Genomic DNA, 26,765 nt, shown 5'->3' with positions numbered 1-26,765 from the left:
CATGTACAGGAGATACTGTAAGGACTCCTAAGGGCAAGAGTGTCTCTATAATAGTGGTTCTGAGGGTGAGAGTGTCTCTTTAAAAGGGGGTCCATAGGGTGGGAGTGTCTCTTTAAAAGGGGGTGGGGTTGCATGCTGACCCCAGAGTGATCCCACCCCGTCGGGGATCTCTGCGCGGGGGAACGCGGACTGAACGGCGCCCAGGAATGGGCAGGAATCTCCGAGGCCTACCCCTTGCTCGTCCAGCTTCAGCAGCATGTCCGGGACTTTGGGCGAGTTGGAAGCCAGCCGCAGGCAGTGGATGTTCAGCCCCGGCACCACGTATTCCAGAAGTTTCTTCGGCGGGATCCCCCGCTGCGTTCCGTGACGGACCGACGAGGAAAACGCTTCCTCCAGGATCGACGCGCGGAGAGTCCGGAGCTGTGGGCACAAATCACGTGTTTGACAGCTCGACGTTTCTGCTCGAGTTTCCGCTCGATTGTGCTAGTCCCTTTCCCCGCAAATCCCCCCCCCCCCACCAGCCCCCCCGATATCAGCGTAACCGGCGCGAAATGAGGTGATCTTATTGAAACATATCAGATACTGAGGGGGCTCGACAAGGTAGATGCAGAGAGGATGTTTCCCCTCGTGGGGAAATCTAGAACTCGGGGGCACAGTTTCAGAATAAAGGGTCGCTCTTTTAGAACTGAGATGAGGAGGAATTTCTTCTCTCAGAGGGTCGTAAATCTGTGGAATTCTCTGCCCCAGAGAGCCGTGGAGGCCGGGTCATTAAGGTGGAGATAAGGGAGTGAAGGGTTATGGGGAGCGGGCAGGGAAGTGGCTTTGAGGCCCCAAGATCAGCCATGATCTTATTGAATGGCAGAGCAGGCTCGAGGGGCCTATTCCTGCTCCTATTTCTTATGTTCTTACGAAAGAGTGCAGAATTTTAAGAGCCACTCGAGTTTCTGCAACCTTTTGCGTTAGTTTTAAAAACGCCGCGCTCGAAGCCGGCCCCGCCCACAAAAGCTGGCCACGGCCCCAGTGCGGATTCATCGCCATGGCGAGTTTCCGCTAATTGCGCTCGTTTGCGGGCCCTTCGAGGAGGCTCCAAAAATTTAGCTGGATCTCTTGGGCGCGGGGACACTAATAGGATTGGTTTTGAAAGAATTTTTTTTTTTTTACTAAGGAACTGACCACTGTACCCCGATCTAACTGGAAAATATTTCTGTATCTGTTTGAAAAGTCATTTAAAATCGGGTTGCTCACAGGTGGATTGGCACTGAAAGAGCTTGTTTTCTGTGATAAACCCATATTCAGCTGCATTAATCAAACTGCACCAAGTTACCGCTCCTAACAATATCAAGGAATATTTTTAAATGCAATATATTTTTTTAAATTAGGTTTTAAAACCCGGCCTGATCGCGCTGTTCAGATTTTGAGTTCGGCGACATGCATGAGAGTTTGAGCGGAAACTCGGGGGGGGGGGGGGGGGGGTGGGGGGGGAAACACTTTTCAAAGCGGGTGCAATTTTGGGTGCAAATGTGCGCCCAAAGCGGGAACTCAATATATACTCTATGGGCGCCATCTTGCCAGCCCTGGGGAGGCAGGACTGCTGGCAAAATGGCAGAATCTGGGGGCGGGTGCCCATCCCGCCACCGTGCCATCTTCCCAGGAGGCGTTTAGCCGACCCGCGCCGTCTCCTGGAGGCGGGAAGGGGGTTACAGCCACCTAACTGCCTGTTAACAGGTAGTTAACAAGCAGTTAAGAGGATTATCCCCATTTTTCCAACAGAGGCGCGGGCTTCCCGATGTCAGGGAAACCCCGCCAGGGTCAGCGAGGCGAGTAGTGGGTCTGCGGGGTGCAAAAGTGCACTGTGGAGGTGAATGATGGGTGCAAGTGTGGAGAGGTAAGTGTGTGAGGTGAGTGAAAAGTGATAGAAAATGTTGACTTACCTTTGTTTCTTCCTGCAGGCTTCAACAGTTGGGGATGCGGAGAGTCTCGCAGCTCCGCGGCAGAGATGACAGATGGCTGCTGCATTCTCTGATGCAACAACCATCTAATTTCTGCTCACAGAAGAGGTTTGATGAGTCTTGAATACAGGAACTCATCAAACTACAGAGAATGTCAGTGATTGACAGCTTCACAGGGCTGTCAAACAATGACAATTCATCGGTCAAACAGATGAAACATCATACGCTGACGTTCTCTGTAACCGGCTTCCCCTTAATTGGCCTGCTGTGCGGGCTTAACAAGGTCAATCAAGGGAAAATAGCCTGGGTTGGCCACAAGTCGATGGAGGCGGGACTAAAACCCGACAAGCAGCAGTCCTGCCTCCAAAAGCTCCCCATTGACAAAATCGCCCTCTATATGTTTCCTACATTACAACAGTGACTACACTTCCAAAGGTACTTCATTGGCTGTAAAGCGCTTTGGGACATCCTGAAGTGGTGAAAGGCGCAGGAGAAATGCAAGATCTTCCTTTCTTATACCTGGTGCCTTAAAACCCAGGTCTCCATCAGCGTTTTATTATGGCCTTGTCCACTTGAGGTGCTGCTTATTTTAAGGTCTTGTGGATCTGAAGCCCCCAAGTCCCTCTGCTTGTCACATCAACCCGTTCAAAGTCTAATTATGACTTTTCTTTTCATGTACCACCTTCTCCTGTAGGGCTTCGAATGGTAGCTTCGATAATGGCCACATAAGGAGATAGTAGGACAGGCGACCAAAAGCTTGGTCAAAGAGGTCAGTTTTAAGGAGCGACTTAAAGGAGGAGAGAGAGAGGCGGAGAGGTTTAGGGAGGGAATTCCAGAGCTTGGGGCCCAGGCAGCTGAAGGCACGGCCGCCAATGGTGGAGTGATGGAAATCGGGGATGCTCAAGAGGCCAGAATTGGAAGAGCGCAGAGATCTCGGGGGTTGTCGGCTGGAGGAGGTTATGCACCTAGGGGTGAAATGCATAATATTTTACTGACTGTACGTACCCCACCCACCCCCTGTCAGTCATTCCCTCCATCCCATAATGAAGTTCCCCAACTCCATTCACCAGTGGGTGAGTTTGCATACCTCTGTGGTCCTGACAATGATCCTGTAGTTATACTGCGAGCTGCTCCCTGCATCCTTGTCCTTGTCTTCCCGCCTCAGGCTGACTGCCACTGGGCCGAGGCTCTCGTCGATTCCAAAGAAGTTCTGATGCTCTGTAGAAACCAAGGCAGTGCGGTCAGTGTTGGGGTGAGCTATGAATATTCAACCCCACAGAAAAAAATCCAGCCTCTATTCTATCAACTCAGCGAGAAAAGAAAGGAGGATGCATACGGATGTTCAGCCAGTAGATGTCACTAGCACCTGTAGGAAAGACGATACCATAAGATCACTGGAAAGGCTCATCAATTCACAAAGTGGCCCCCAGTCTCCACTCCACATAATGGCCCCCAGTCTCCACTCCACAAAATGGCCCCCAGTCTCCACTCCACAAAATGGCCCCCAGTCTTCACTCCACGTAATGGCCCCCAGTCTTCACACCACAAAATAGCCCCCCGAGGGAATCACGGCACCCTGTGCCCACTTTATCGCAGTGTTGTGCCCCCTCTCACGCTGGGTGCGGATTGTTGGGTGGAGGCCGCTCTCCGATATTTCACCAAAGTGGGTCATTCTTTGTAGGAGAGACTGGAAACCAGGCTATTCGAATGTTAACTGGGTAGCACATCTTAGCCCAACCCTATCCCCACCTAATATTCCCAAAACGTGTAACTTTCCATTGGGTGGGTTGGGGGGTGGGACCTCCTTAGTTTATGTGGCGTGGCATGGCACCACCATCCCCGCAAACTCCCCCCCACTCCACACACACAGTGGAATAGCCCGATGACGCTCCCACACGAAAATGACTGCTTGGGTGCAAAAATCAGAGAGTTGCTTGGACGAGAGGCCATTTTGTGGATTGGGGACTGGGGGCCATTTTGTGGATTGGAGACAGTGGTGCCATTTTGTGGATTGGGGACTGGGAGCCATTTTGTGGATTGGAGACAGTGGTGCCATTTTGTGGATTGGGGACTTGGGGCCATTTTGTGGATTGGAGACAGTGGTGCCATTATGTGGATTGGAAACTGGGGGCCATTTTGTGCATTGGAGACTGGGGGCCATTTTGTGGATTGGAGACTGGGGGCCATTTTGTGTATTGGAGACTGGGGTGCCATTTTGTGGATTGGGGACTGGGGGGCCATTTTGTGGATTGGAGATTGGGGGTCATTTTGTGTATTGGAGACTGGGGGCCATTTTATGACTAGAGGCCATATTTTGCAAAAGCATAGCTTTTAGACTTTTTAAAAAGAAATACACCTTTAGAATGTGACTTTTTCCTGCCCAGTGTCCAACCTTCAACGTTCTTCCTCCCCGAAAGCCAGACTTGTCCGTGTCAAAAAATGGCCGCCCAGACGCGAGGACAGCAACAGTGCGGAGCACAATTGAATATCAGAAAGGGACAGCGGGCAGCAAAACACCCGACAGCTCATTGAAGTTCCTCTGAGCTTCGCGCTCAAGATGGCCGACTCCAGAGCAGGGGCCTTTGGTTGCAAGGCGCTCGCCTCAGCCCGACCACAACATCCTCTGCCGGGCCACGTGATTTGGGGGCACAGATTGAAGGCCGCGGCAGAGTGTTGTGTGAGAGAGAGAGAGAGAGAGCTGATTGCGACACTGACAGGAAGCGAACTGAGTCACGTAACTGCACGGGGGAAGAAAGCGCCGCAGGTTCCCGAGGTGCGTACAGGATAAACAGTCGAAGCTGAACAAAGGAAGTCCCCTCCAGTCCCAGCTCTACGGAGATCCCTACCGCGCTTTCGATCGCAGTCTTCCTCGGGCGATCTCTGATTGAGTGGGCTTGTTTTCCGCTCAGAAACTCTTGTGGGTTTCGCTCAGTGACTCAAAGCATGAATGCGGCCCCCACACCGCCCCCCCCCCCCCCACCACCCAGTACGATGCCAAGCCCCACCTGCAATAGGGCACTGAGACTGGCGTCAGCCAATCATGTGTGTGTTTGGGGGGCGATGGGGTGGTGCAGGGAAAGAGGGGCATGAGTCGTGTCTCGCACTCCTCATCGCTATTCAGTAATCCTGCTGGAGAGCGCGTGTGTGGGGATATCGCAGGAGTAAAGCATCAGGCTTAGCTGTGATGCTGACACCCACTGTTTACATAGTTACAGAGAATATACAGCACAGAAACAGGCCATTCGGCCCATCTGCTCCGTGCTGGTGTTTCTGCTCCACTCGAGCCTCCTCCCGCCCCCTCTTCATCTCACCCCATCAACATAACCTTCAATTCCTTTCTCCCTCGTGTTTATCGAGCTTCCCCTTAAATGCATCTATACTATTCGCCTCAACCACTCCCTGTGGTAGCGAGTTCCACATTCTCACCACTCTCTGGGTAAAGAAGTTTCTCCTGAATTCCCGGTTGGATTTATTAGTGACTATCTTATATTGATGGCCCCTAGTTCTGGTCTCCCCCACAAGGGGAAACATCTTCTCTACGTCTACCCTATCGAACCCTTTCATAATCTTAAACACCTCTATCAGGTCACCCCTCGGCCTTCTCATTTCGAGAGAAACGAGCCCCAGCCTGTTCATCCTTTCCTGATAGGTGTAACCTCTCAGTTCTGGTATCACCCTTGTAAATCTATTTTGCACCTTCTCCAATGTCTCTGGATCCATTTTGTGAAATGGAGACCAGGACTCTGAGCAGTGCTGCAAGTGTGGTCTAACCAAGGCTCTATGCAAGTTGAACATAACTTCTTATAGTTTTAAGAGATGTTATGTTAAACCTTTAAGAAAACTTCTGACTGGGAGTTTAGACCCCTGCCCCCACACAGAGAATGATCCCACCACTGAACAATCAGACTCCTCCACCCAACCCCCAATAAAAGTGGATCCAAACATCCACCACAGTAATCCTGGAGTTCGAGCGGGTCACTAAGATTCAAAGTACATTTATACATTATAGAATCAAAGAGTGATACAGCACAGGAGGAGGCCATTTGGCCCACCGTGCCTGTGCCGGCTCTCTGAAATAGCTCTCCAATTAGTCCCACTCCCCCCTGCTCTTTCCCCATTGCCCTGCACATTTTTCCACTTCAAGTATCATCTCATCACCTCCATCTCACCAGACTCAAAACTAAGAAATCGCCTGCATTCCTCCACACCCAGACATCCCTTTCGCAGCTAAATGTCCATCCAGCTCCCTCTTGATTTTGCCCGCATGCTGGCCCCTCGGTTAACTCTGCACAGTCCCCAACTTTCAGCGTAAACTAGATTAATCAAATACTTCCCTGTACCCACAGGGAGCAGCAAACCTCCCGCTACACTGTCCCGTCAAACACTCCCAGGACATGTACAGCACGGGTTAGATACAGAGTAAAGCTCCCTCTACACTGTCCCATCAAACACTCCCAGGGCAGGTATAGCACGGGTTAGATACAGAGTAAAGCTCCCTCTACACTGTCCCATCAAACACTGCCAGGGCAGGTACAGCACGGGTTAGATACAGAGTAAAGCTCCCTCTACACTGTCCCATCAAACACTCCCAGGGCAGGTACAGCACGGGGTTAGATACAGAGTAAAGCTCCCTCTACACTGTCCCATCAAACACTCCCAGGGCAGGTACAGCACGGGTTAGATACAGAGTAAAGCTCCCTCTACACTGTCCCCATCAAACACTCCCAGGGCAGGTACAGCACGGGTTAGATACAGAGTAAAGCTCCCTCTACACTGTCCCGTCAAACACTCCCAGGGCAGGTACAGCACGGGTTACATACAGAGTAAAGTCATCATTCTCGCACCATTACCTTTGCCGCTGAAATATTTCCGGTAGTAGCTGGCGCCCAGGTCCGCGTGCTCAACGAAGTAAGTGGCTGTCCCTTGCCGGGCCAGATGGCTCTCTCGGGGCTCCTCCAGCACCGACACAGCGGCGTTGGGGCACTGGCTGGCGTAGCGTGGCTCCTCCTCGCCCCCCACCTCGTTGCGGAAGTGTGGGCAGCTGAGAACGAGTTGGGTGTCCTTGCCGTCGCCCAGATCTCCTCCTGCGCTGGCCGCCGCCGCTGCCTCCCCTCCAGCCGGCGGGTGGTGGAGCTCCTCGCCGCTGGTGTCGTTGCCGGGGGAGGTGGGCTGCGCCGGCAGCTGGGAGGCAGCCGAGGCCCCGGTGATGATGTTCTTGCGCCGGCCAGCGCTGTCCCGGTTGGAGACGACGTGGCGCAGGTCAAAGAGGATGCTCTGGACGTCGTAGTGGACCAGGTTCTTGGCGCTGGCCCTCGGTCGGCAGGGGTCATCCTGGCTCGGCGCGGGGGGCGGCGACCTGGGGCTCTCGGGGTCACTCCTCTGCGTCTTGAGCTTGCGGAAGACGGAGGGCTCGACGACCGGCTCGGGCAGGGGCCTGGGCCTCGCCTTGGGCTCTTTCTCCGCCGGCGCCGGGCTCTCGGACAGCCCCAGCAGCAGGTAGGGGTCGCGGAACCGAGGGGCGCTGGTGACCTCCGGGCCCAGCCGCTCGGCCTCGCCCTCCCCCGCCCCGCCCCGCGGCTGCTGCCGCTCGATGGAGGAGGCGCTGCCGTACTCCCGGTGCAGAGCGGCCCCGGTGACCGGATGGACGGCCCGCTGGTCTGACCCCTGGCTGCAGCCGCTGTCCTTGATGGTCACCTCGCTGTTGCTGCGCTGGATGACTGGGTTGCGGCCCTGTGCCGCCATCTTGGCCGCCATTTTGGCCTCGTGGTCCCCCTCCTCCTCCTCCTCCTCCTCCTCCGTGTTGCTCATGACGCCTGTGGCATCATATTCCGGCCAAGAGGCCCCCTTCTCTTCCCAGCCGGGACCCCTGGCAACCCCATCCTCCAGCGACTCCCGCCGGGGCGGCCATTCCGAGATCCTGGCCCGCACCGTCGTCCCCGCCGGCTCAGGGGCCGGCCGAGCGGCCTTGGGTTCAAAGTTCACCGCCGACAGCAAAGGCCGGGGGTTGTTCCTCTTGAACTTCCTGAAGAAAAAATCGTCCGACTGCATGTCCCGTCGCCCCCCACCCCCCCCCCCACCTCAAAACGCGATCCTCCCTCGCGGCCCCACCCCTAATGGGACGAGAACACCCGCAGCGCGGGTGACGGGCGTCACTGGCTGGAAAGCGTCAGAGGTCGTCGAGCGCAAGCCTTGATTGGGCGGGGAAAGACGATGAGCATCTCGTCCCTTTCCGCCAACGCTCAGTCTGAGGACTCGACGCAGGCTCGTCTTGTCCTCGGGATGGTCGCTCCCTTCATCCCAGGCGGCACCGAATCTCCGAGGGGCCTGGGGCCATCACGGGGGGAAGTGATGCGAGGCAGCCAAGGTGATTGCGATGGTCGAAGGCCGATTCAAAGGGTTAGGGTGGCCCCAGAGATCTTGAGGTGCAGCCGCTACCGTCTCACTTCTGGCATCGTCAGCCTGGCGTTTCGAACCACCCACTGGCTCCCATCAGTGCTGGCCATTAGGTGTGAATCTTCGCATGGCCAAAGGTCAACGCAGAGATGACCTGGGGAAAAGCGACAAAAAGGCACGGGTTAGATACAGAGTAAAGCTCCCTCTACACTGTCCCATCAAACACTCCTAGCGCAGGTACAGCACGGGTTAGATACAGAGTAAAGCTCCCTCTACACTGTCCCATCAAACACTCCCAGGGCAGGTACTGCACGGGTTAGATACAGAGTAAAGCTCCCTCTACACTGTCCTGTCAAACACTCCCAGGGCAGGTACTGCACGGGTTAGATACAGAGTAAAGCTCCCTCTACACTCCAACCCAATCCAAGAGCGCCCCTATTCTATTAAGGTGACATTTCCATCGTGCGGCCACCTTGAACGACAAGTTTTAGTGTTGTGTCGGCGACCCAGTGATCAGACTGACCCAGAGTGGCGTCAGTCAGGATGGGAGAGGCGTGCACTGGAGGGTGGCCCCATTCCACCCCTGCCCCCTTCCCACCCCCCATCCCGTTCAGTCTGAACTGGTACAAAAACCTGACTTGACCAGAAAGACCAGACAGCTGTAGACTGGCTCAGAGTCCGGGTGGGGTGGGGGGGAAGCCGAGGGTGGAACCAATGTGGCCTCTGTAAGTGGCTCCTCCCCTCAGTCAGGCGGCCTGGTGGGTAGGAGACTTGGGGGGCGGGACCGGCGGTCGAATGAGATTTGCTTTGTTTGATTTCGTTTCCAACATTTTTTAAATGGGACGTTCCAAGGGGGAAGGGAAAGTATTTTGGAGCTGAAGGAAAATTCCCCCTGCACTTGCCTTCCCCTTTAATTATGAAACAAATGTTTTAAAGCGAAGAGCTAGATGGAAATAGAAGGGGAAGCTTTTGTGAACGAGCCTGGCACTAACATGTACTCAGGGGCCTTTGAATAATCGAGAGGCCTGTGGGACTGCAAAGGCCTGTCATGTCCTCATTTTACTGCACTTACTGGTCACCAGGGACCCTCTTTATACGGCAACTGTATTGTCGTCAGTCCGAGAGTTACAACACCAGCTGGGATGGGACTAACGCAGAGAGAGAGGGACCTCCACCTGTTAAAAGGTGAAGTTGCGTTGCTATGGGAACAGAGTGCTGGATTTAGTCAGCCCCCAACCCCCTTTGCCGGTTCATCCTCCTCCTCATCTCCAGCAACCCCCACCACCCCCCTCACTTCCATCCCCCAGAGTCTGGATCGAAACCCCCCTCTTTTCCCCCAAGCAAGAGACCGCACCTTCGGGAGAGGGGAGGCAGCACAATCGGGAGGCAGCCTCGGCCTCGGGAGTGATGATGGGCCTGGGCAAGGGCGGCCATTTTGAAGAGGGTCAAAGGCCGGAGGGGAAACGTCTGCACTTTGGGGATATAAACTGGAGGGAAGAGAATATACATAGAAACATAGAAGATAGGAGCAGGAGTAGGCCATTCGGCCCTTCGAGCCTGCTCCGCCATTCAATGTGATCTCATGACTGATCATCCAAATTCAGTACCCTGTCCCTGCCTTTTCCCCATATCCCTTGATCCCTTTAGCCTCAAGAAATATATCCAACTCTTTCTTGAATATATTTAATGAACTAGCCTCCACCGCCCTCTGTGGCAGAGAATTCCACAGGTTCACCACTCTCTGGGTGAAGAAATTCCTCCTCATTTCAGTCCTAAATGGCTTACCCCTTATCCTTAGACAATGACCCCTGGTTCTGGACTTCCCGGCCATCAGAAACATCCTTCCTGCATCTAGTCTGTCCAGACCTGACAGAATTTTATAGGTTTCGATGAGATCCCCTCTCAATCTTCTAAACTCCAGTGAGTATAAGCCCAATCGACACAATCTCTCCTCATACGTCATTCCTGCCATCCCAGGTATCAGCCTGGTGAATCTTTGCTGCACTCCCTCCATGGCAAGAACGTCCTTCCTCAGGTAAGGTGACCAAAACTGCACACAATACTCAAGGTGCGGTCTCACCAAGGCCCTGTACAACTGTAGCAAGACATCCTTGTTCCTGCACTCGAATCCTCTTGCTACGAAGGCCAACATACCATTTGCCTTCTTAACCGCCTGCTGCACCTGCATGCTTACCTTCAGCGACTGGTGCACAAGGACACCCAGGTCTCTTTGCACTTCCCCTTCTCCCAATCTATTGCCATTCAAATAATAATCTGCCTTCCTGTCTGCCCACAACAACAACTTGCATTTATACAGCGCCTTTAATGTAGTAAAACCTCCCAAGGCACTTCACAGGAGCGATTATCAAACAGAATTTGACACCGAGACACATAAGGAGATATTAGGGACAAAAGAGGCTGGTTTTAAGGAGCATCTTAAAGGAGGAGAGAGGCAGAGAGGTTTAGGGAGGGAATTCCAGAGCTCGGGGCCCAGGCAGCTGAAGGCACGGCCGCCAATGGTGGAGCGATGGAAATCGGGGGACGCTCAAGAGGCCAGAATTGGAGGAGCACAGAGATCCCGGGGCCGAGAGGGGAGAAGTGAAAGGAGGCATGACGACGGGAGAGAGGGGCCTTGAAGTGATAAAGAGAAAAAGACGACAAAAAAAGAGGGAATAGCAGTGAGGGGCTCGGGTGCGAAATGGAGAAGCAGCAACGTGAATGATTGCTTTAGGCTGATCAGTCAGATCCCTGCACACAGACTGAACTGACGAGCAAACAGGGAGAGCGCAGAAGTGAGGCTGTTAAGGTGCCCTTGTGCTGTGTCCAGCAGGCAGAATCCTGTCCTCTTCACTCTACGCCAGATGGCACCTCTTGAGGTGCTAAATAATTAATTGAACAGAACGACGGCATGATTAGAAACATTCATTAGCATTAATTAAACAGAGTTTTCCTGTAACCTGCGTTCCCTGGGCACTCAATATTTAATCAGATCAGTGCTCTTGACTGATCCATCAGCTCGCTGAACCACAACCCCCTCCCACCCCCGGCTTAAGACCACCTCACCCAGTCGGGCTGCTGTTACGTAATCAGCCTTAGAACCACGCAGCGCTTGCGTCAGGCTGTCTTAAGGCAAGGGCAGTACACGGGGGCAGAAGCAGAGACAGATGGGAACACAAACGTCACTTCAGGAGGGGCAAGACCTTTACCATTCCGTCGTAGCCCGGACTGAGGAAGCTCATCAGCGAGCCACTGCCCTCCGCCCCCCACCACCACTCTCCTTTGGCTGTTCGACCATCTGTGGGCATTGGCCAATTCTCAGTGAGTGAGATTCGCTAGGCTGGGGGCGCGGTGGGAGGAGGGAGCCACTAGTTATGCCCAGGCCTCGCTTGAGATTTGTCAAAGCAGACTTATGGTTACATTTGCTCCTCTCCTGAAAGAGCTGGGCGACAGACACACAGGCGCCCGCAGCGCAAGCGGGTACATCCTTCACGCTCAGAGATGGCGCGCTACGCGGCCGCCCCCCTGACCCCGCCCTCCCTTGCCCGCATTTTCCGGCAGGAGCAGGACCTCAGGCCGACCTTTGCCCTCAGCGGCGCTGGTGGTCAACCGCCACGCTTCCCCCACTGCCCTGCTGGCCGAGATAGGTAACTCGGCATGGCAGTAGGGCGGGGGAAACATCGAACTTGTCACCTTCCTAGTCTGCATGACTGGGCGGGGTTGGTGGGCGGGCGCACCGAGCCATCAAAAGGGCTGGCCAAGTCGGTTCAGCCGACACGACATTAACGGCGAGACCAAGCCTCGGACTGACCAACAATGTGCACCCTGCCAATTCAGCCGAGATATCGTCTTCCCAATTCTGGGCACCGCACTTCAGGAAGGATGTCAAGGCCTTGGAGAGGGTGCAGAGGAGATTTACTAGAATGGTGCCAGGGGATGAGGAACTTCAGTTAAGCGGAGAGACTGGAGAAGCTGGGATTGTTCTCCTTAGAGTAGAGAAGGTTAAGGGGAGATTTAATGGAGGTGTTCAAAATCATGAGGGGTTTTGATAGAGTAAATAAGGAGAAACTTTCCACTGGCAGGAGGGACGGTAACCAAAGGACACAGGTTTTAGGTGGTTGGGAAAAGAACCAGAGGGGGCGATGAAGAGACAATTTTTTACGCAGCGAGTTGTTGTGAACTGGATCGCGCTGCCTGAAAGGGCGGTGGAAGCAGATTCAATAGTAACTTTCAGAAGGGAATTGGATAAATACTTGAAAAGGAAAAAGCTGTAGGGCTATGGGGAGAGAGCGGGGGGAGTGGGGCTAATTGGCGAGTTCGTTCAAAGAGGCACGATGGGCCGAATGGCCTCCGTCTGTGCTGCACCATTCTACGAGCAGCCTGCCAGTTCTGATTCTGGCCGGTTATGCAGAAGTGGTTGAAAGCCCACAGCTTCCTGTGGCTGCGAGACCAGGGACAGGGAAGTGGTGGGGGCTGGTGGGGGGTGTGGAAACTGGACTCCAAGGCTTTGCGGCCAAGTCGTCAGGCCTTCCTCAGAAACACCACTGTTCTCTCCCCCCCCCCCCAACCGTTATCTGTCGAAGGCCTGATGGCTAAGGATTGATCTTTCAGTCCCTCTCACGAGAGTTCAGCTGTGCTCACACTGACTGCAACCCAGGCCTGACACCGTTCCTGTCCCTCCTTCTCTGACACAGGCAGATGGCTCCAGCTTTAACCTCTTAGCAGGAAGTAATACCTACGCTCACAGCAATTGTCACTTTGAGATAAGATGGGTCCGATTGCATTCCCCTCGTTATTTCTCGGTAAAAAAAAGGAAGTGCCATCGTGTTTTTTTTGTGAAAAAGGAGCGTGAGGCAACTTTTTAAACAAGAGGTGGGGATCGAACCTTCGAGAGGTTGTCGGCCGTGGCTCACTGGGTAGCACTCCCGCCTCGGAGTCAGAAGGTCGTGGGTGTTGTGTATGTCCCTTTAAGGGAATAACTGGTCTTAGACTGCAGTACCGGCAGTGACCACCCCTGTATAAAAGGCCCTAGCAGGCTTCTGTAGTTTCAGTTTCAAGCTGCCTCTTGTTCAGTAAAGTACCTGTTAAACTGTTCTCCCGAAGTCTGTGTATTATTGAGGCGCGGACTTTACAGTGGCGACGAGTAAGTTCGAACTCACCTGCAGTGTGGCATCATCTCACGGGGATCTCGCCTGAAAGGAAGGTCCTGGAAGGTCGTAGTCTGAGCAACGGGTGTCGACCGAGGGCAACCGCCAAAGAATCCATCGGTGTTTGGAGAATTGCGGGAGAGACTGTGGTTCCAGCGAATCGTGCTGGTAGCGGGTAGCGCGCTGACCCTTCCGGACTGCGGCGGGCTCAAGCTCGATCGAGCGGCTCTACAAATCGGGCCGCGCAGCGTCGCCGGGAAAAGAAAACAAGAGAGAGAGGGTGGAGCGCACAGGGTGCGGTCGGTGCTCGAGAACAGGACAGCGGAGAGAAACTAAACGGCGGGGGGGGGGGGGGGAAGGAAAGCGAGATGCGCCGAAGCCGCGGGTCGCCGCCATTACCCCGTAGAACGCTAGGAGCAGCGTGGCAGTAAGGGGAAGAAGCAAAAGCGCGGGAGGCGCCATTTTATTCCATTGGGGAAGAAGCAAAAGCGCGGGAGGCGCCATTTTAAATCGCCCAAGATGCCGAAAAGTGGCAGTATCACTGCTTTTGACAACGAGGTAGAAGACTGGACCATGTATGTGGAAAGAATTGAAGTGTACTGCAAGGCAAATGAGGTGGCTGATGGAAAGAGGGCGTCGGTATTATTAAATCTGATGGGTGCGAGTACGTACGGTCTATTGCGGAATTTAATTACCCCAGCTAAACCAATGGAGAAAAGTTTTGAGGAGATTGTTCATATCTTACAGGAACATCTAAGCCCTACACCACTGCTGATAGCAGAAAGATTCAAGTTCCATAAAAGAAACCAGCAGAAAGATGAGAGCAATGCTGACTATCTTACAGAACTACGCAAGTTATCGAAGCACTGCCAGTTCGGAGCAGGACTGGCAGACACCTTACGGGATAAGTTTGTCTGCGGGCTCCAGAGTGAAGAAACCCAGAAACGACTACTTTCAAAAAAGGACCTGACGCTAGAACAGGTTTTCAGCGTGGCAGTATCCTACGAAGCAGCAGCACGGGGAGCTGCAGAAATACAACAGAAACCACAAGAATACAGCGCTAACGAAATGGCGTATGGAGCCGAAAAGTGCTATCGCTGCGGCAGAACAACCCATGAGCAGAAGGACTGCTGGTTTAAAGACAAAATATGCAGGCAATGCGGGAAAATGGGACATATAGCAAGAGTCTGCAGGTCGGGAAAGAAGACCAACACGACAAGAACTACTAAGGAACAGTACAGGAAAGTAAAGAAACTGACAGATAGTAGTTCAGAAGATCAGGAGAGTGATAAGGACTCCGGGAGCTGGCGACTAAGTTGTTTAAAGTTACACAACGTGATCGCAAAAGAAGATCACCGAACCATTTGGGTCACCCTCATGATAGCAGGGTCCCCAGTGAAGATGGAATTGGACACAGGATCAGCCCTAACTGTCATGAATCGACGAGACTATGAGCGGCTATTCTCACACATACCCTTAAAGGACACGTCCATTGTATTGAAAACATACACGGGGCAAAAGGTCTACCCCAGAGGAAAAATAAGGGTGCCAGTTGAATATAACGGAAAGGAAACACAGAAACTATACATGTATATACTACGAGATGGAGGACCACCATTATTGGGATGTGAATGGATCCGAAGACTACAATTGGATTGGCATTCCATTCTGGCACTAACTGTGACTGACAAAAAAGATGATGACGTCGCACCTGGACGTCTGTCACAAATTCTATCTGACGCGGAAGAGGTGTTCCAACAAGGACTTGGGACTCTAAAAGGAGTAAAGGCAACCATAAAGATTGAGGATAACGCAACCCCAAAATTTTTCAAGGCCCGACCGGTGCCATACGCGATACGCCCAGCTGTGGAAGCTGAACTGGAGAGTCTGGAGCGTTCCGGGGTGCTGTCTAAGGTGGACTGGAGCGAGTGGGCCACACCCATCGTTCCTGTAATGAAGAAAGCATTGAGCAGCACGCCTGGGGAGCCAAGGAAGGTTCGCATCTGTGGGGACTTCAAGGTGACTGTGAACCCAGTCCTGTACACAGTACAGTATCCGCTTCCGCAGATAGAAGATATTTTCGCCTCACTATCTGGAGGGAAACGTTTTACAAAGATTGACCTGGCTCAAGCGTATCTGCAAATGGAGGTGGAAGAAGCATCTAGGAAATACCTCACGATAAACACTCACAAAGGCCTTTACCAGTACAATCGACTGGTATTTGGGGTAGCATCGGCCCCGGCTATGTGGCGGAGGGCAATGGAACAAGTCCTGCAAGGGATCCCGGGGACCCAGTGTTATTTGGACAACATCCTGGTTACGGGCGAAAATGACAATGAACACCTTGCCAACCTGGAACAGGTGCTCATGAGATTGCAGGAATATGGGCTACGAGCCAACCGCCCCAAATGCGAGTTCTTCAGGAGACAAATCTCGTATTGTGGCCACATGATTGATGAGGAAGGGTTGCATAAGTCGCCGGACAAGATTGAGGCTGTAGTCAAGGCTCCAGCACCAGAAAATGTGTCGCAACTGAGGTCGTTCCTCGGGTTGGTGAACTACTACCATAAGTTCTTGCCGAATTTATCTACAATTCTGCACCCACTGAACGCCCTCCTTCAAACTGGTGTAACATGGAAATGGAGTGATGAGTGTAAGCGTGCCTTTCAGGAATGTAAATGCCAAATCACTTCAAAAGAAGTATTGGCCCACTACAACCCAACACTACCGATTCGGTTGGCATGTGATGCGTCACCTTACGGCATTGAAGCTGTGCTGTCACACAAATTCCGTGACGGTTCAGAGAGGCCAATAGCCTTTGCATCGCGCTCGCTAACCTCAGCCGAGCGTAACTACGCCCAGATTGACAGGGAGGCCCTCAGCCTGGTGTGGGGGGTGAAGAAGTTCAATCACTATCTGCACGGGCAGAAATTCACCCTACTGACTGATCATCAACCCTTGGTCTCAATTTTTAACCCAAAGAAGGGCGTTCCGGTGATGACGGCGCAACGGCTGCAAAGATGGTCACTTTTTCTAGGGGCACATCAGTATGACATAGAGTACAAAGGTACAAAACAACATGGAACCGCTGATGGGCTGTCGCGCCTACCGTTGCCTACGGCGGAAGAAGCACCTGCAGTGGACCCTGTGGAGATATTCCATGCGACCATAGTCGAATGTTTGCCTGTTACAAACGCAAGTATTGAGAAGGAAACCCAAAATGACCCGACACTCTCTCGGGTCTATGATTTGACGGTGAAGGGATGGCCAGCATATGGCGACTCACTGTTGCCAGCATTCTCGCCAAGGAGGGAACAGCTGTCAGTGTGCCGGGGAACCTTGATGTGTGGATCCCGAGTGGTAATTCCACCCAAGTTGAGAGATAGAGTACTCAATGAGCTTCACGAGGGTCATCTGGGAGGGGTAAAAATGAAGAGCCTAGCCAGGGCGTTTGTGTGGTGGCCGGGAATCGATAAAGAAATCGAGGATATGACCAAGAGATGCACAGGATGCCAGAAGGTCCAAAACGCTCCACCACAGGCCCTGCTACATCCATGGGAGTGGCCCTCATCTCCATGGCAACGGGTACACATTGATTTCGCTGGTCCATTTATGGACTCAATGTTTCTAATCGCTGTGGACGCCCATTCGAAATGGCCAGAGGTCATTAAAATGTCCTCCACCACCACGGAGAAAACTATTGCAGTCCTAAGGACCATCTTCGCCAGGAATGGGTTGCCAGAACAGATCTGTTCCGACAATGGCCCACAGTTTGTGTCTGAGGATTTCCGGAGGTTCCTGAAGAATAATGGGGTGAAACATTACACATCTGCCCCATATCATCCAGCCACAAATGGATTGGCTGAGAGGTTTGTTCAGACCTTTAGAAAGGCCATAAAGGCAATGTATAATGACGACATACCACTGCAACACAAGGTGGATAACTTCCTGTTTGCTTACCGGAATGCGACACATGCAGTAACCAACCAAACTCCAGCCATACTGTTTTTCAACCGGAGACTAAGATGTCGCTTGGATTTGCTCAAACCAAACATAAGACGAGATGTTGAGGATAAGCAGTTCCAGCACATAAATGAGAAGCCAACCAGGAGCTTCAAGATAGGGCAACCAGTCTTGGCCCGCGACTACCGAACAGAAAAATGGCAGCCAGGCACGATATGCACACAGCAGGGACCACTAATGTACACAGTGGACGTTGGAGAGAGCATCGTGAGACGCCATGCTGACCAGATTCTAGAGTCACAGGAACAAGCCAAACCTGTACCACAAGCATGTGCACCTGGTAATGAGCCCGAAGTACAGATTGCGTCTACCTCAGAAGCAGGGGTATTGGAAGCTGACGAACCAACCAATGACAATGAGCCAGAATTGACTCCACCGCCAGAACAGGATACTCGAGAAAGGCGCTATCCAGTCCGGATCAGGAAGCCTCCTCAAAGACTGAACTTATAAATGACTATTCCAGTTGATGTATATATTACTGAGAAAATTGTAATTAGTTATTATTTAGTTGTTAAATGAATGTTATGTACTGTTTATCTAAAAGGGGAGGAATTGTTGTGTATGTACCTTTAAGGGAATAACTGGTCTTAGACTGCAGTACCGGCAGTGACCACCCCTGTATAAAAGGCCCTAGCAGGCTTCTGTAGTTTCAGTTTCAAGCTGCCTCTTGTTCAGTAAAGTACCTGTTAAACTGTTCTCCCGAAGTCCGTGTATTATTGAGGCGCGGACTTTACAGTGGGGTTCAAGTCCACTCCATGAGACTTGAGCACAAGAATCCAGGCTGACGTTCCCAGTGACTGAGGGGGCGCTGCACTGTCAGAGGTGCCGTCTTGAGGCCCCCGTCTGCCCTCTCAGGTGGACGTACAAGATTCCCACGACCACGATTTCGAAGAGGAGCAGGGCAGTTCCCTCAACCATTATATTTCTCTTTCAACCAACATCACTAAAAACAGATGCTCTGGTCATTCTCCCATTGCTGTTTGTGGGAGCTTGCTGTGCACAAATTGGCTGCCGTGTTTCCTACATGTTAATAGGAAATAAAGAAAGACTCGCATTTCTACAGCACCTTGCACGACCTCCAGACATCTCAACGTGTTTTACAGCCAATGAAGTACTTTTTGAAGTGTGGTCACTGTTGTAATGTGGGAAATGCGGCAGACAATTTGCCCACAGCAAGGTCCCGCAAACAGCAATGTGATAATGACCAGTTCATCTGTTTTTGGTATGTTGGTTGAGGGATAAATATTGGCCCCAGGACACTGGGGAGAACTCCCCCTGCTCTTCATCGAATTAGTGGCCGTGGGATCTTTTACGTCCACCCGAGAGAGCAGACGGGGCCTCGGTTTAACGTCTCATCTGAAAGATGGCACCTCCGACAGTGCGGCGCTCCCTCAGTACTGCACTGGGAGTGTCAGCCTAGCTTTATGTGCTCAAGTCCCTGGAGTGGGACTTGAACCCACAACCTTCTGACTCAGAGGCGACATAATATATCATATTTGATTTTACAAAATTATTGCACATTTTTTTTAAGCTTCTCCTTTGAAGGATATCTGGCGGGGGAGGCGGCTGTGATATTAGGACATAATTTATAGTTGACAGGTCAGTTACAAAACATTAATCCAGTCAAACAAAGTTTACGATTAGATTACCACCTTAAATCCATTGCCAAACATCTGTTCTGATCAACCGGTTTATCTTTTCAAGAGTTTTGAGAGAATCGTCACACATCAAAGTGTCAGGAAAATATATTTTTTTTTAAATGAGGGGAGGGAAGGAGACAATTATTTCCTGCTTCATTTTACTGAGCTGCAGCCAGAGGTTTACAAGGACCTGCCAATCTGCAAACTAATCATCAACCACAGAGCAAATTAACATCCACAGCCCTCTGGGGCAGAAAATTCTAAAGATTCACAACCCTCCACGTGAAGAAATGTCTCCTCATCCCAGTCTTAAATGGCCGAGCCCTTATCCTGAGACTGTGCCCCCTGGTTCTAGACTCCCCAGCCTGGGGAAACAACCTCTCAGCATCTACCCTGTCAATCCCACCTCAGAATCTTGTATGTTTCAATGAGATCACCGCTCCTTCTTCTAAACTCCAGAGAGTACAGGCCCAATCTACTCAATCCCCTATAATATACACAGGGGCTGCTATTCTCCATAATATACACAGGGGCTGCTTTTCTCTATAATATACACAGGGGCTGCTATTCTCTATAATATACACAGGGGCTGCTATTCTCTATAATATACACAGGGGCTGCTATTCCCTATAATATACACAGGGGCTGCTATTCTCTATAATATACACAGGAGCTGCTATTCTCTATAATATACACAGGAGCTGCTATTCTCTATAATATACACAGGGGCTGCTATTCTCTATAATATACACAGGGGCTGCTATTCTCTATAATATACACAGGGGCTGCTATTCCCTATAATATACACAGGGGCTGCTATTCTCTATAATATACACAGGAGCTGCTATTCCCTATAATATACACAGGGGCTGCTATTCCCTATAATATACACAGGGGCTGCTATTCCCTATAATATACACAGGGGCTGCTATTCCCTTTAATATACACAGGGGCTGCTATTCCCTATAATATACACAGGGGCTGCTATTCTCTATAATATACACAGGAGCTGCTATTCTCTATAATATACACAGGAGCTGCTATTCTCTATAATATACACAGGGGCTGCTATTCTCTATAATATACACAGGGGCTGCTATTCTCTATAATATACACAGGGGCTGCTATTCCCTATAATATACACAGGGGCTGCTATTCTCTATAATATACACAGGAGCTGCTATTCCCTATAATATACACAGGGGCTGCTATTCCCTATAATATACACAGGGGCTGCTATTCCCTTTAATATACACAGGGGCTGCTATTCCCTATAATATACACAGGGGCTGCTAATCCCTTTAATATACACAGGGGCTGCTATTCCCTATAACATACACAGGGACTGCTATTCCCTATAATATACACAGGGGCTGCTATTCCCTATAATATACACAGGGGCTGCTATTCTCTATAATATACACAGGGGCTGCTATTCCCTATAATATACACAGGGGCTGCTATTCCCTATAATATACACAGGGACTGCTATTCCCTATAATATACACAGGGGCTGCTATTCCCTATAATATACACAGGGGCTGCTATTCTCTATAATATACACAGGGGCTGCTATTCCCTATAACATACACAGGGACTGCTATTCCCTATAATATACACAGGGGCTGCTATTCCCTATAATATACACAGGGGCTGCTATTCTCTATAATATACACAGGGGCTGCTATTCTCTATAATATACACAGGGGCTGCTATTCCCTATAATATACACAGGGGCTGCTATTCCCTACAATATACACAGGGGCTCAAGTTTCTGATCACCTGCCATTTGGGACCAAACTTGATAGATTCGAGTCTGTTTTTAAGATGGTGAAAAGCTAGGAACAGTGGCAGGCCAAAGAGATTTAGGGGTCCATGTACCCAGCTCACTAAGGTGTAGTGGTCAGGTACAAAAAATAATCAAAACGGCTAATGGAATGTTAGCCTTTATAACTAGTGGGCTAGAATAGAAAGGGGAGGAAGTTGTGCTACAGCTATACAAAATCCTGTGTACAGTTCTGGGCACCGCTCCTTAGAAAGGATATATTGGCCTTGGAAGGAGTGCAGAGCAGATTGACCAGAACTATTTTCCGCTGGTGGGGGGAGTCTAGGACAAGGGGAGATAACCTTAAAATCAGAGCCAGGCCATTCAGGAGAGAAGTTGAGAAACGCTTCTTCACACAAAGGGTGGTAGAAGTGTGGAACTCTCTCCCACAGAAAGCGGTAGATGCCAGCTCAATTAATCATTTAAATTCTGAGATCGATAGATTTTTGCTAGACAAGGGTATAAAAGGATATGGAGCCAAGGCAGGCGGAAGGAGTTAAGATACAGATCAGACATGATCTCATTGAAAGGTGGAACAGGCTCAAGGGGCTGAATGGCCTCCTCCTGCTCCTACCTTCCGAGCAGTTGCTGAGTTTGCCAGCTCATTAGGGGGCGTTGCAACCGGTTTGAGGACCTTTCAATTGGGGTAAAAAGTCAGCCATAGCTCCCCGCCCCCCCCCCCCACCCTCCTGCTGGTTAGGCAGCGAGTCCTGCGGGGGGCAGGGAGGGGGGGGGGGGGGGAGCATTTGCACTGGCTGAGGGTTGGGTTGCGATGCCTCCCAAGGTCAAATAGCCCACCGATGCTTGGTGCCTGGGCTCGGAGGTGGAAAAGGGGGCCGGTATGGTGGAGGTAGCTGGGGGGGGGGGCTCCTGGAGAGGGAGGGAAGGAGAAGGACCGCCGCGAAACCGCAAACACAGAACCCAAAAATGGCAGCACGAGAAAGCGGGTGGCGAGTCAGTGCAGTCGGGAATACCTGCCGAGGGAGAATCTCGCGCCGGGCATCGACAGGAAAACCACTCGCTGAGGCGACGAGACGGGGCCCGATCCCTTTGAAACAGACCATCAAACCACACCAAACGAAAATGTAAAAACTAAAAGCACAAAATGATGATGCTGCACCTGTGACAGAAACTTGGGGGTGTTCTTGTTTTTTTTTTGCTGTCAGAATGCACCAGACTCATTTTTTTAAATCATCAGGTTTTAGCCTCCCTAAACCTCTCCGCCCCTCTCTCTCTTCCTTTAAATACGCTCCTTAAAACCTGCCTCTTTGACCAAGCTTTTGGTCACCTGGCCTAATAGCTCCTTCCGTGGCTCGGTGTCAAATTTCGGGTCTGGTAACGCTCCTCTGAAGCGCCTCGGGATGTTTTGCGACATACAAATGCAAGCTGTGGCGGTGGAGGTACGCGACCCACGCAAGTTGCAGGAAAATGTTGCTCGTCCGATTGTTCTCTTACCTCCAATCCCTCTCATCCCCTCGCACAGATTTGCCAAGGCTCTCATCCACCCGCTCATTGAAAGGACTGCCGAATCAGAAAACCCAAGCTTCTCTCTCCCTCGTGTGATCTTTGCCTGCCTCCTCCGCTGAATCTTCCTCTCCCCGTTGGCGCTAAATTCCAAATCCACCCTCCATCCCCCTCCTCCTGCCCCCTTATCCTCGCTGTGTTAGACTCCCACTCGAACTCCTTCTCTCCCACGCGCTCGAAGGAAACCGCGGGACTCCTCACCTTCCCTCAGTCTCCACGTCCGGCAGGCTTTGAAAAAGCCCGCAGGCTTGGCTTTTAACCTGCACGTAGGCCTCAACCCTTCTTCACCTGAAGTTTCGACTGTGGCGAAAAAAAATCCCCCCCGCCCGCCTTGGTTTCAATACCGACTCCACTTTACGAGATTTGCTTTTCTTTTTAAATATGCACGAGGGCACTTCTACCCTCTTTAGTCCCGGGACGATCGCCTCCATCCTACCTTCAGCTCTGCAGATGGTCCCGCTGGTTCCCACGGTAACCGTCCCGACCGAAGCCGAGCGCCTTCTGCGTGGAAGTCACCGGGGCAGGGGGGCTGGGATTTTTATTAAGCCGCTTTACGTAGCTGAAGAAGATGTCTTTTTTTTTTAAAAAACCACTTCCTCTTTCAGCGAGCTGCCTACGTTCTCAGAGCCAGTTCCTCTCTCTCGCTCCCCCTCTCAACCACTTAGAATCAAATAATCAGACAGCACAGGAGGAGGCCATTCGGCCCATCATGCCTGTGCCGGCTCTTTGAAAGAGCTCTCCAATTAGTCCCACTCCCCCCTCGCTCTTTCCCCATCGCCCTGCATATTTCTCCCCTTCAAGTGTTTACCCAATTCCCCTTTTGAAAGTTATTATTGAATCTGCTTCCACCGCCCTTTCAGGCAGCGCGTTCCAGATCACAACAACTCGCTGCGTAAAAAACATTCCTCATCTCCCCTCTGGTTCTTTTACCGATTATCTTCAATCTGTGTCCTTTGGTTACCGACCCTCCTGCCACTGGAAACAGTTTCTCCTTATTTACTCGATCAAAACCCCTCATGATTTTGAACGCCTCTATTAAATCTCCCCTTAACCTTCTCTGCTCTAAGGAGAACAATCCCAGTTTCTCCAGTCTCTCCATTGTAGTAAATCTCCTCTGCACCCTCTCCAAAGCCTAGACAGTTAATTATAAATAGTTGCTGTCTGTTCCCCGGGTCCTGTGCGCTGATAAATCCTTCCCAAATCACATTTTCTGTGATTAACACCCGCCACCCATATACACTTTTTAAACAAAATAAAATTTTCTTTAAGTGTCAGCCTCAGTGGCTAGCACCCTCGCCTCGGAGTCAGAAAGCTGTAGTTCAAGCGACACTCCAGAGACTTGAGCACAAAATCCAGGCCGACACTCCCAGTTCAGTACTGAGGGACGCCGCACTGTCGGAGGGGCAGTACTGAGGGAGCGCCGCACTGTCAGAGGGGCAGTACTGAGGGACACCGCACTGTCGGGGGGGCAGTACTGAGGGACGCCGCACTGTCGGGGGGGCAGTACTGAGGGAGCGCCGCACTGTCGGAGGGGCCGTACTGAGGGAGCGCCGCACTGTCGGAGGGGCGGTACTGAGGGAGCGCCGCACTGTCGGAGGTGCTGCCTTTTGGATGAAACGTTAAACCGAGGCCCCATCTGCTCTCTCAGTTGGACGTAAAAGATCCTGCGGCACTATTTCAAATAGATGATCTGGTCATTATCACATTGCTGTTTGTGGGAGCTTGCTGTGCGCAATATGGCTGCCGCGTTTCCTACATTACAACAGTGACCACACTTCAAAAAGTACTTAATTGGCTGTAAAGAGCTTTGGGATGTCATGAGGTTTCAAAAGATGCTGCATAACAACAACTTGCATTTATATAGCACCTTTAACTTAGTAAAACGTCCCAAGGCGCTTCACAGGAGCGATTATCAAACAAAGATTTGACACTGAGCCACATAAGGAGAAATTAGGACAGGTGACCAAAAGCTTGGTCAAAGAGGTAGGTTTAGGAGAGAGAGGCGGAGAGGTTTAGGGAGGGAATTCCAGAGCTCGGGGCCCAGGCGGCTGAAGGCACGGCCGCCAATGGTGGAGCGATGGAAATCGGGGGATGCGCAAGAGGCCAGAATTGGAGGAGCGCCGAGATCTGGGCGGGTTGTGGGGCTGGAGGAGGTTACAGAGATAGGGAGGGGGCGAAGACATGGAGGGATATGTAAATGAGGATGAGAATTTTTAAAAATCGAGGCGTTGCTGGACCGGAAGCCAATGTAGGTCAGCGAGCGCAGGGGGTGATGGGTGAACGGGACTTGATGTGGGTCAGGAGTTGGGCGGCAGAGTTTTGGATGAGCTCAAGTCTTTTAACCGCGGAAATAATAAATCGAGTTTGATGACGGGCACCCACCTCCTCAGAGTAGGCACAGGGTCGCTCTCAGCTACCCAGTCTAGCACCGACTGAATACGGTGTGTGGGAGCGGAGACGGTGAAGCTGGAAGCCAGCGGCGTGGCCGGGGACTGACGGTGAGCTGGGACAGTGGAAACCGGTTATTTGATCCGCGCTGCACGCTTCCGAGTCGCCTTTTGCTTCCCCACCCTCCCACCCCTTTAAGCCCCTTCCCCTTTCCTTCCCCCCCAAGGCACTCACACATCCACCAAAGCCGCCTGGTCCTCCCAGAAATTCTCCCAGCCGCCCCCCCCACCTCCGCCGTCAACCTAGCCTTTCAGTCCTGGAGACTCCAGGGCAATCCCAACTTGGATGCTAAGTGGGATCGGAGAGAGTGATCTTACGGGACATTTCACACTTCATCTAGAGCCATTATTTTGTCTCTTTACCTGTCCTATTACCATCTCGTCTCGCCTTGAATATCTCTTAATGTCTCTTCACCTCTCACAGACCTTCCCTTTTGTTCTTTCATCCCCTCCCCCATTTCCCAGCCCCCAAACTTGCTTTTTAATCTGTTTCATTTCCTGCTTTTTTCTCAGTTCTGACGACGGGTCGTCGACCTGAAACGTTAACTCTGTTTCTCTCTCCACGGATGTTGCCTGGCCTGCTGAGTTTTTCGTTGTTATTTCTTGTGGGACTATTGTCAGGTTAATCCACGACTGCAGGACAAAAAGAGGGGGGGGCGGGGAGAAAGGCACAGTTCTTGACACACAGATACTGGGAACGGGTAGGGGAGTGGAGGAATAAACGCTGGAGACACTCAAGAGCCAGTTATGTGACGGTCGGGGCTGTAGACTTCTCTGAAAGGACCAGCAGAACGGGCCGAATGGCCTCCCTCACCTTTGTGAGATCTTCTGAAACAATTCAGCAACGACGAGGCACTTTCTAAACGCAAGCCAGTCGTTATAAAAAGCTGCCCCAACGAGCTGGTCGCAGCTCTTCGAATCGGGACATTCCGCACACAATCTTTCTCGGGCTCCGAGAATTGACGATTCATTGATTCGGACAACGATGAGCAGCGGAGAAAAGAAATCGGGGAAAGTAGGTCATCCTCCACTGGAGGGCCTGCTGCTGAAAACCGGTGTCTGGCCTGCAACAGGAAGTGGGTTCAGGCCCGGTGAGATCAGGCAGACAGTTCCGCTCCTCCCAGTACAATAACTGGCACAATATCACTAAATTTAGCAACCACTCTGTCCAGAGAAGAACAACAGAGGGGGTCCGAAACAACAGATCAGTCAAGGATAAGGCATGGCCATTCTGCCCATCGAAGCTCAGCCCTAACTCTCCCATCGAAGCCCATCCCTCCAGTACCCTAACTCACCCATCGAAGCCCATCCCTCCAGTACCCTAACTCTCCCATCGAATCCCATCCCTCCAGTCCCCTAACTCACCCATCGAAGCCCATCCCTCCAGTACCCTAACTCTCCCATCAAATCCCATCCCTCCCGTACCCTAACTCACCCATCGAAGCCCATCCCTCCAGTACCCTAACTCTCCCATTGAATTCCATCCCTCTGATACCCTCCAGTATCCCGAGAAAGAATTTTAAAGGCACACTCCACCCTGGACACACAGCAGCCTCTGCTGTCAGGTCAGATTAGCAACGAGGAGCCCAGAGAGGGCCCGCAGTGTTTGAAGACCCATCAACAACCGTCACCACGTTCTGCACACTCCACTGAACCCCCGCTCTCTGCCATTCTTCATCTCTCTCCCCCTCTCAAGCCTGGGGGCAGCTCGCCCACTTCTGCTGCTCACAGACCAAGCTCCGAGACACTCAATACCTCTGCTGCATCTTAAGTCAGTGCAGCAGGTCCCTTAAAAGAAAAGAAAGACTTGCATTTCTATA

At 51.8% G+C, this 26,765-nt stretch overlaps 1 protein-coding gene across 5 annotated transcripts in view; it reads right to left on the bottom strand.

Moving 5' to 3' along the window:
• Positions 1 to 26,765, bottom strand: part of sipa1 (signal-induced proliferation-associated 1) — a 131,706-nt gene that overhangs the window by 73,004 nt on the left and 31,937 nt on the right. For 2 of the 5 annotated variants that reach the window (XR_015075087.1, XM_085976236.1), the window contains exons 1-4: positions 22,935 to 23,076; positions 6,800 to 8,496; positions 3,037 to 3,167; positions 232 to 420 (exon numbers count right to left, since the gene is read on the bottom strand). Coding sequence is in view for 4 of the 5 variants with exons in the window: in XM_085976236.1 (XP_085832362.1) it covers positions 232 to 420; positions 3,037 to 3,167; positions 6,800 to 7,997 (1,518 nt within the window). In the remaining variant the exon portion in view is untranslated. Of the gene's footprint in view, positions 1 to 231; positions 421 to 3,036; positions 3,168 to 6,799; positions 8,497 to 22,934; positions 23,078 to 26,765 lie in introns of those variants that run through there. The other 3 variants (XM_085976234.1, XM_085976232.1, XM_085976233.1) reach the window with 2 other exon arrangements.

This window comes from Somniosus microcephalus, unplaced genomic scaffold, assembly GCF_052327205.1.
Source record: "Somniosus microcephalus isolate GS21.2 unplaced genomic scaffold, FLI_Smic_1.0 unresolved_chr2, whole genome shotgun sequence".
NCBI lineage: Eukaryota > Metazoa > Chordata > Chondrichthyes > Squaliformes > Somniosidae > Somniosus > Somniosus microcephalus.
Note: the sequence above shows the minus strand (reverse complement) of the source record. Positions and strands in the feature narration are given on the sequence as shown.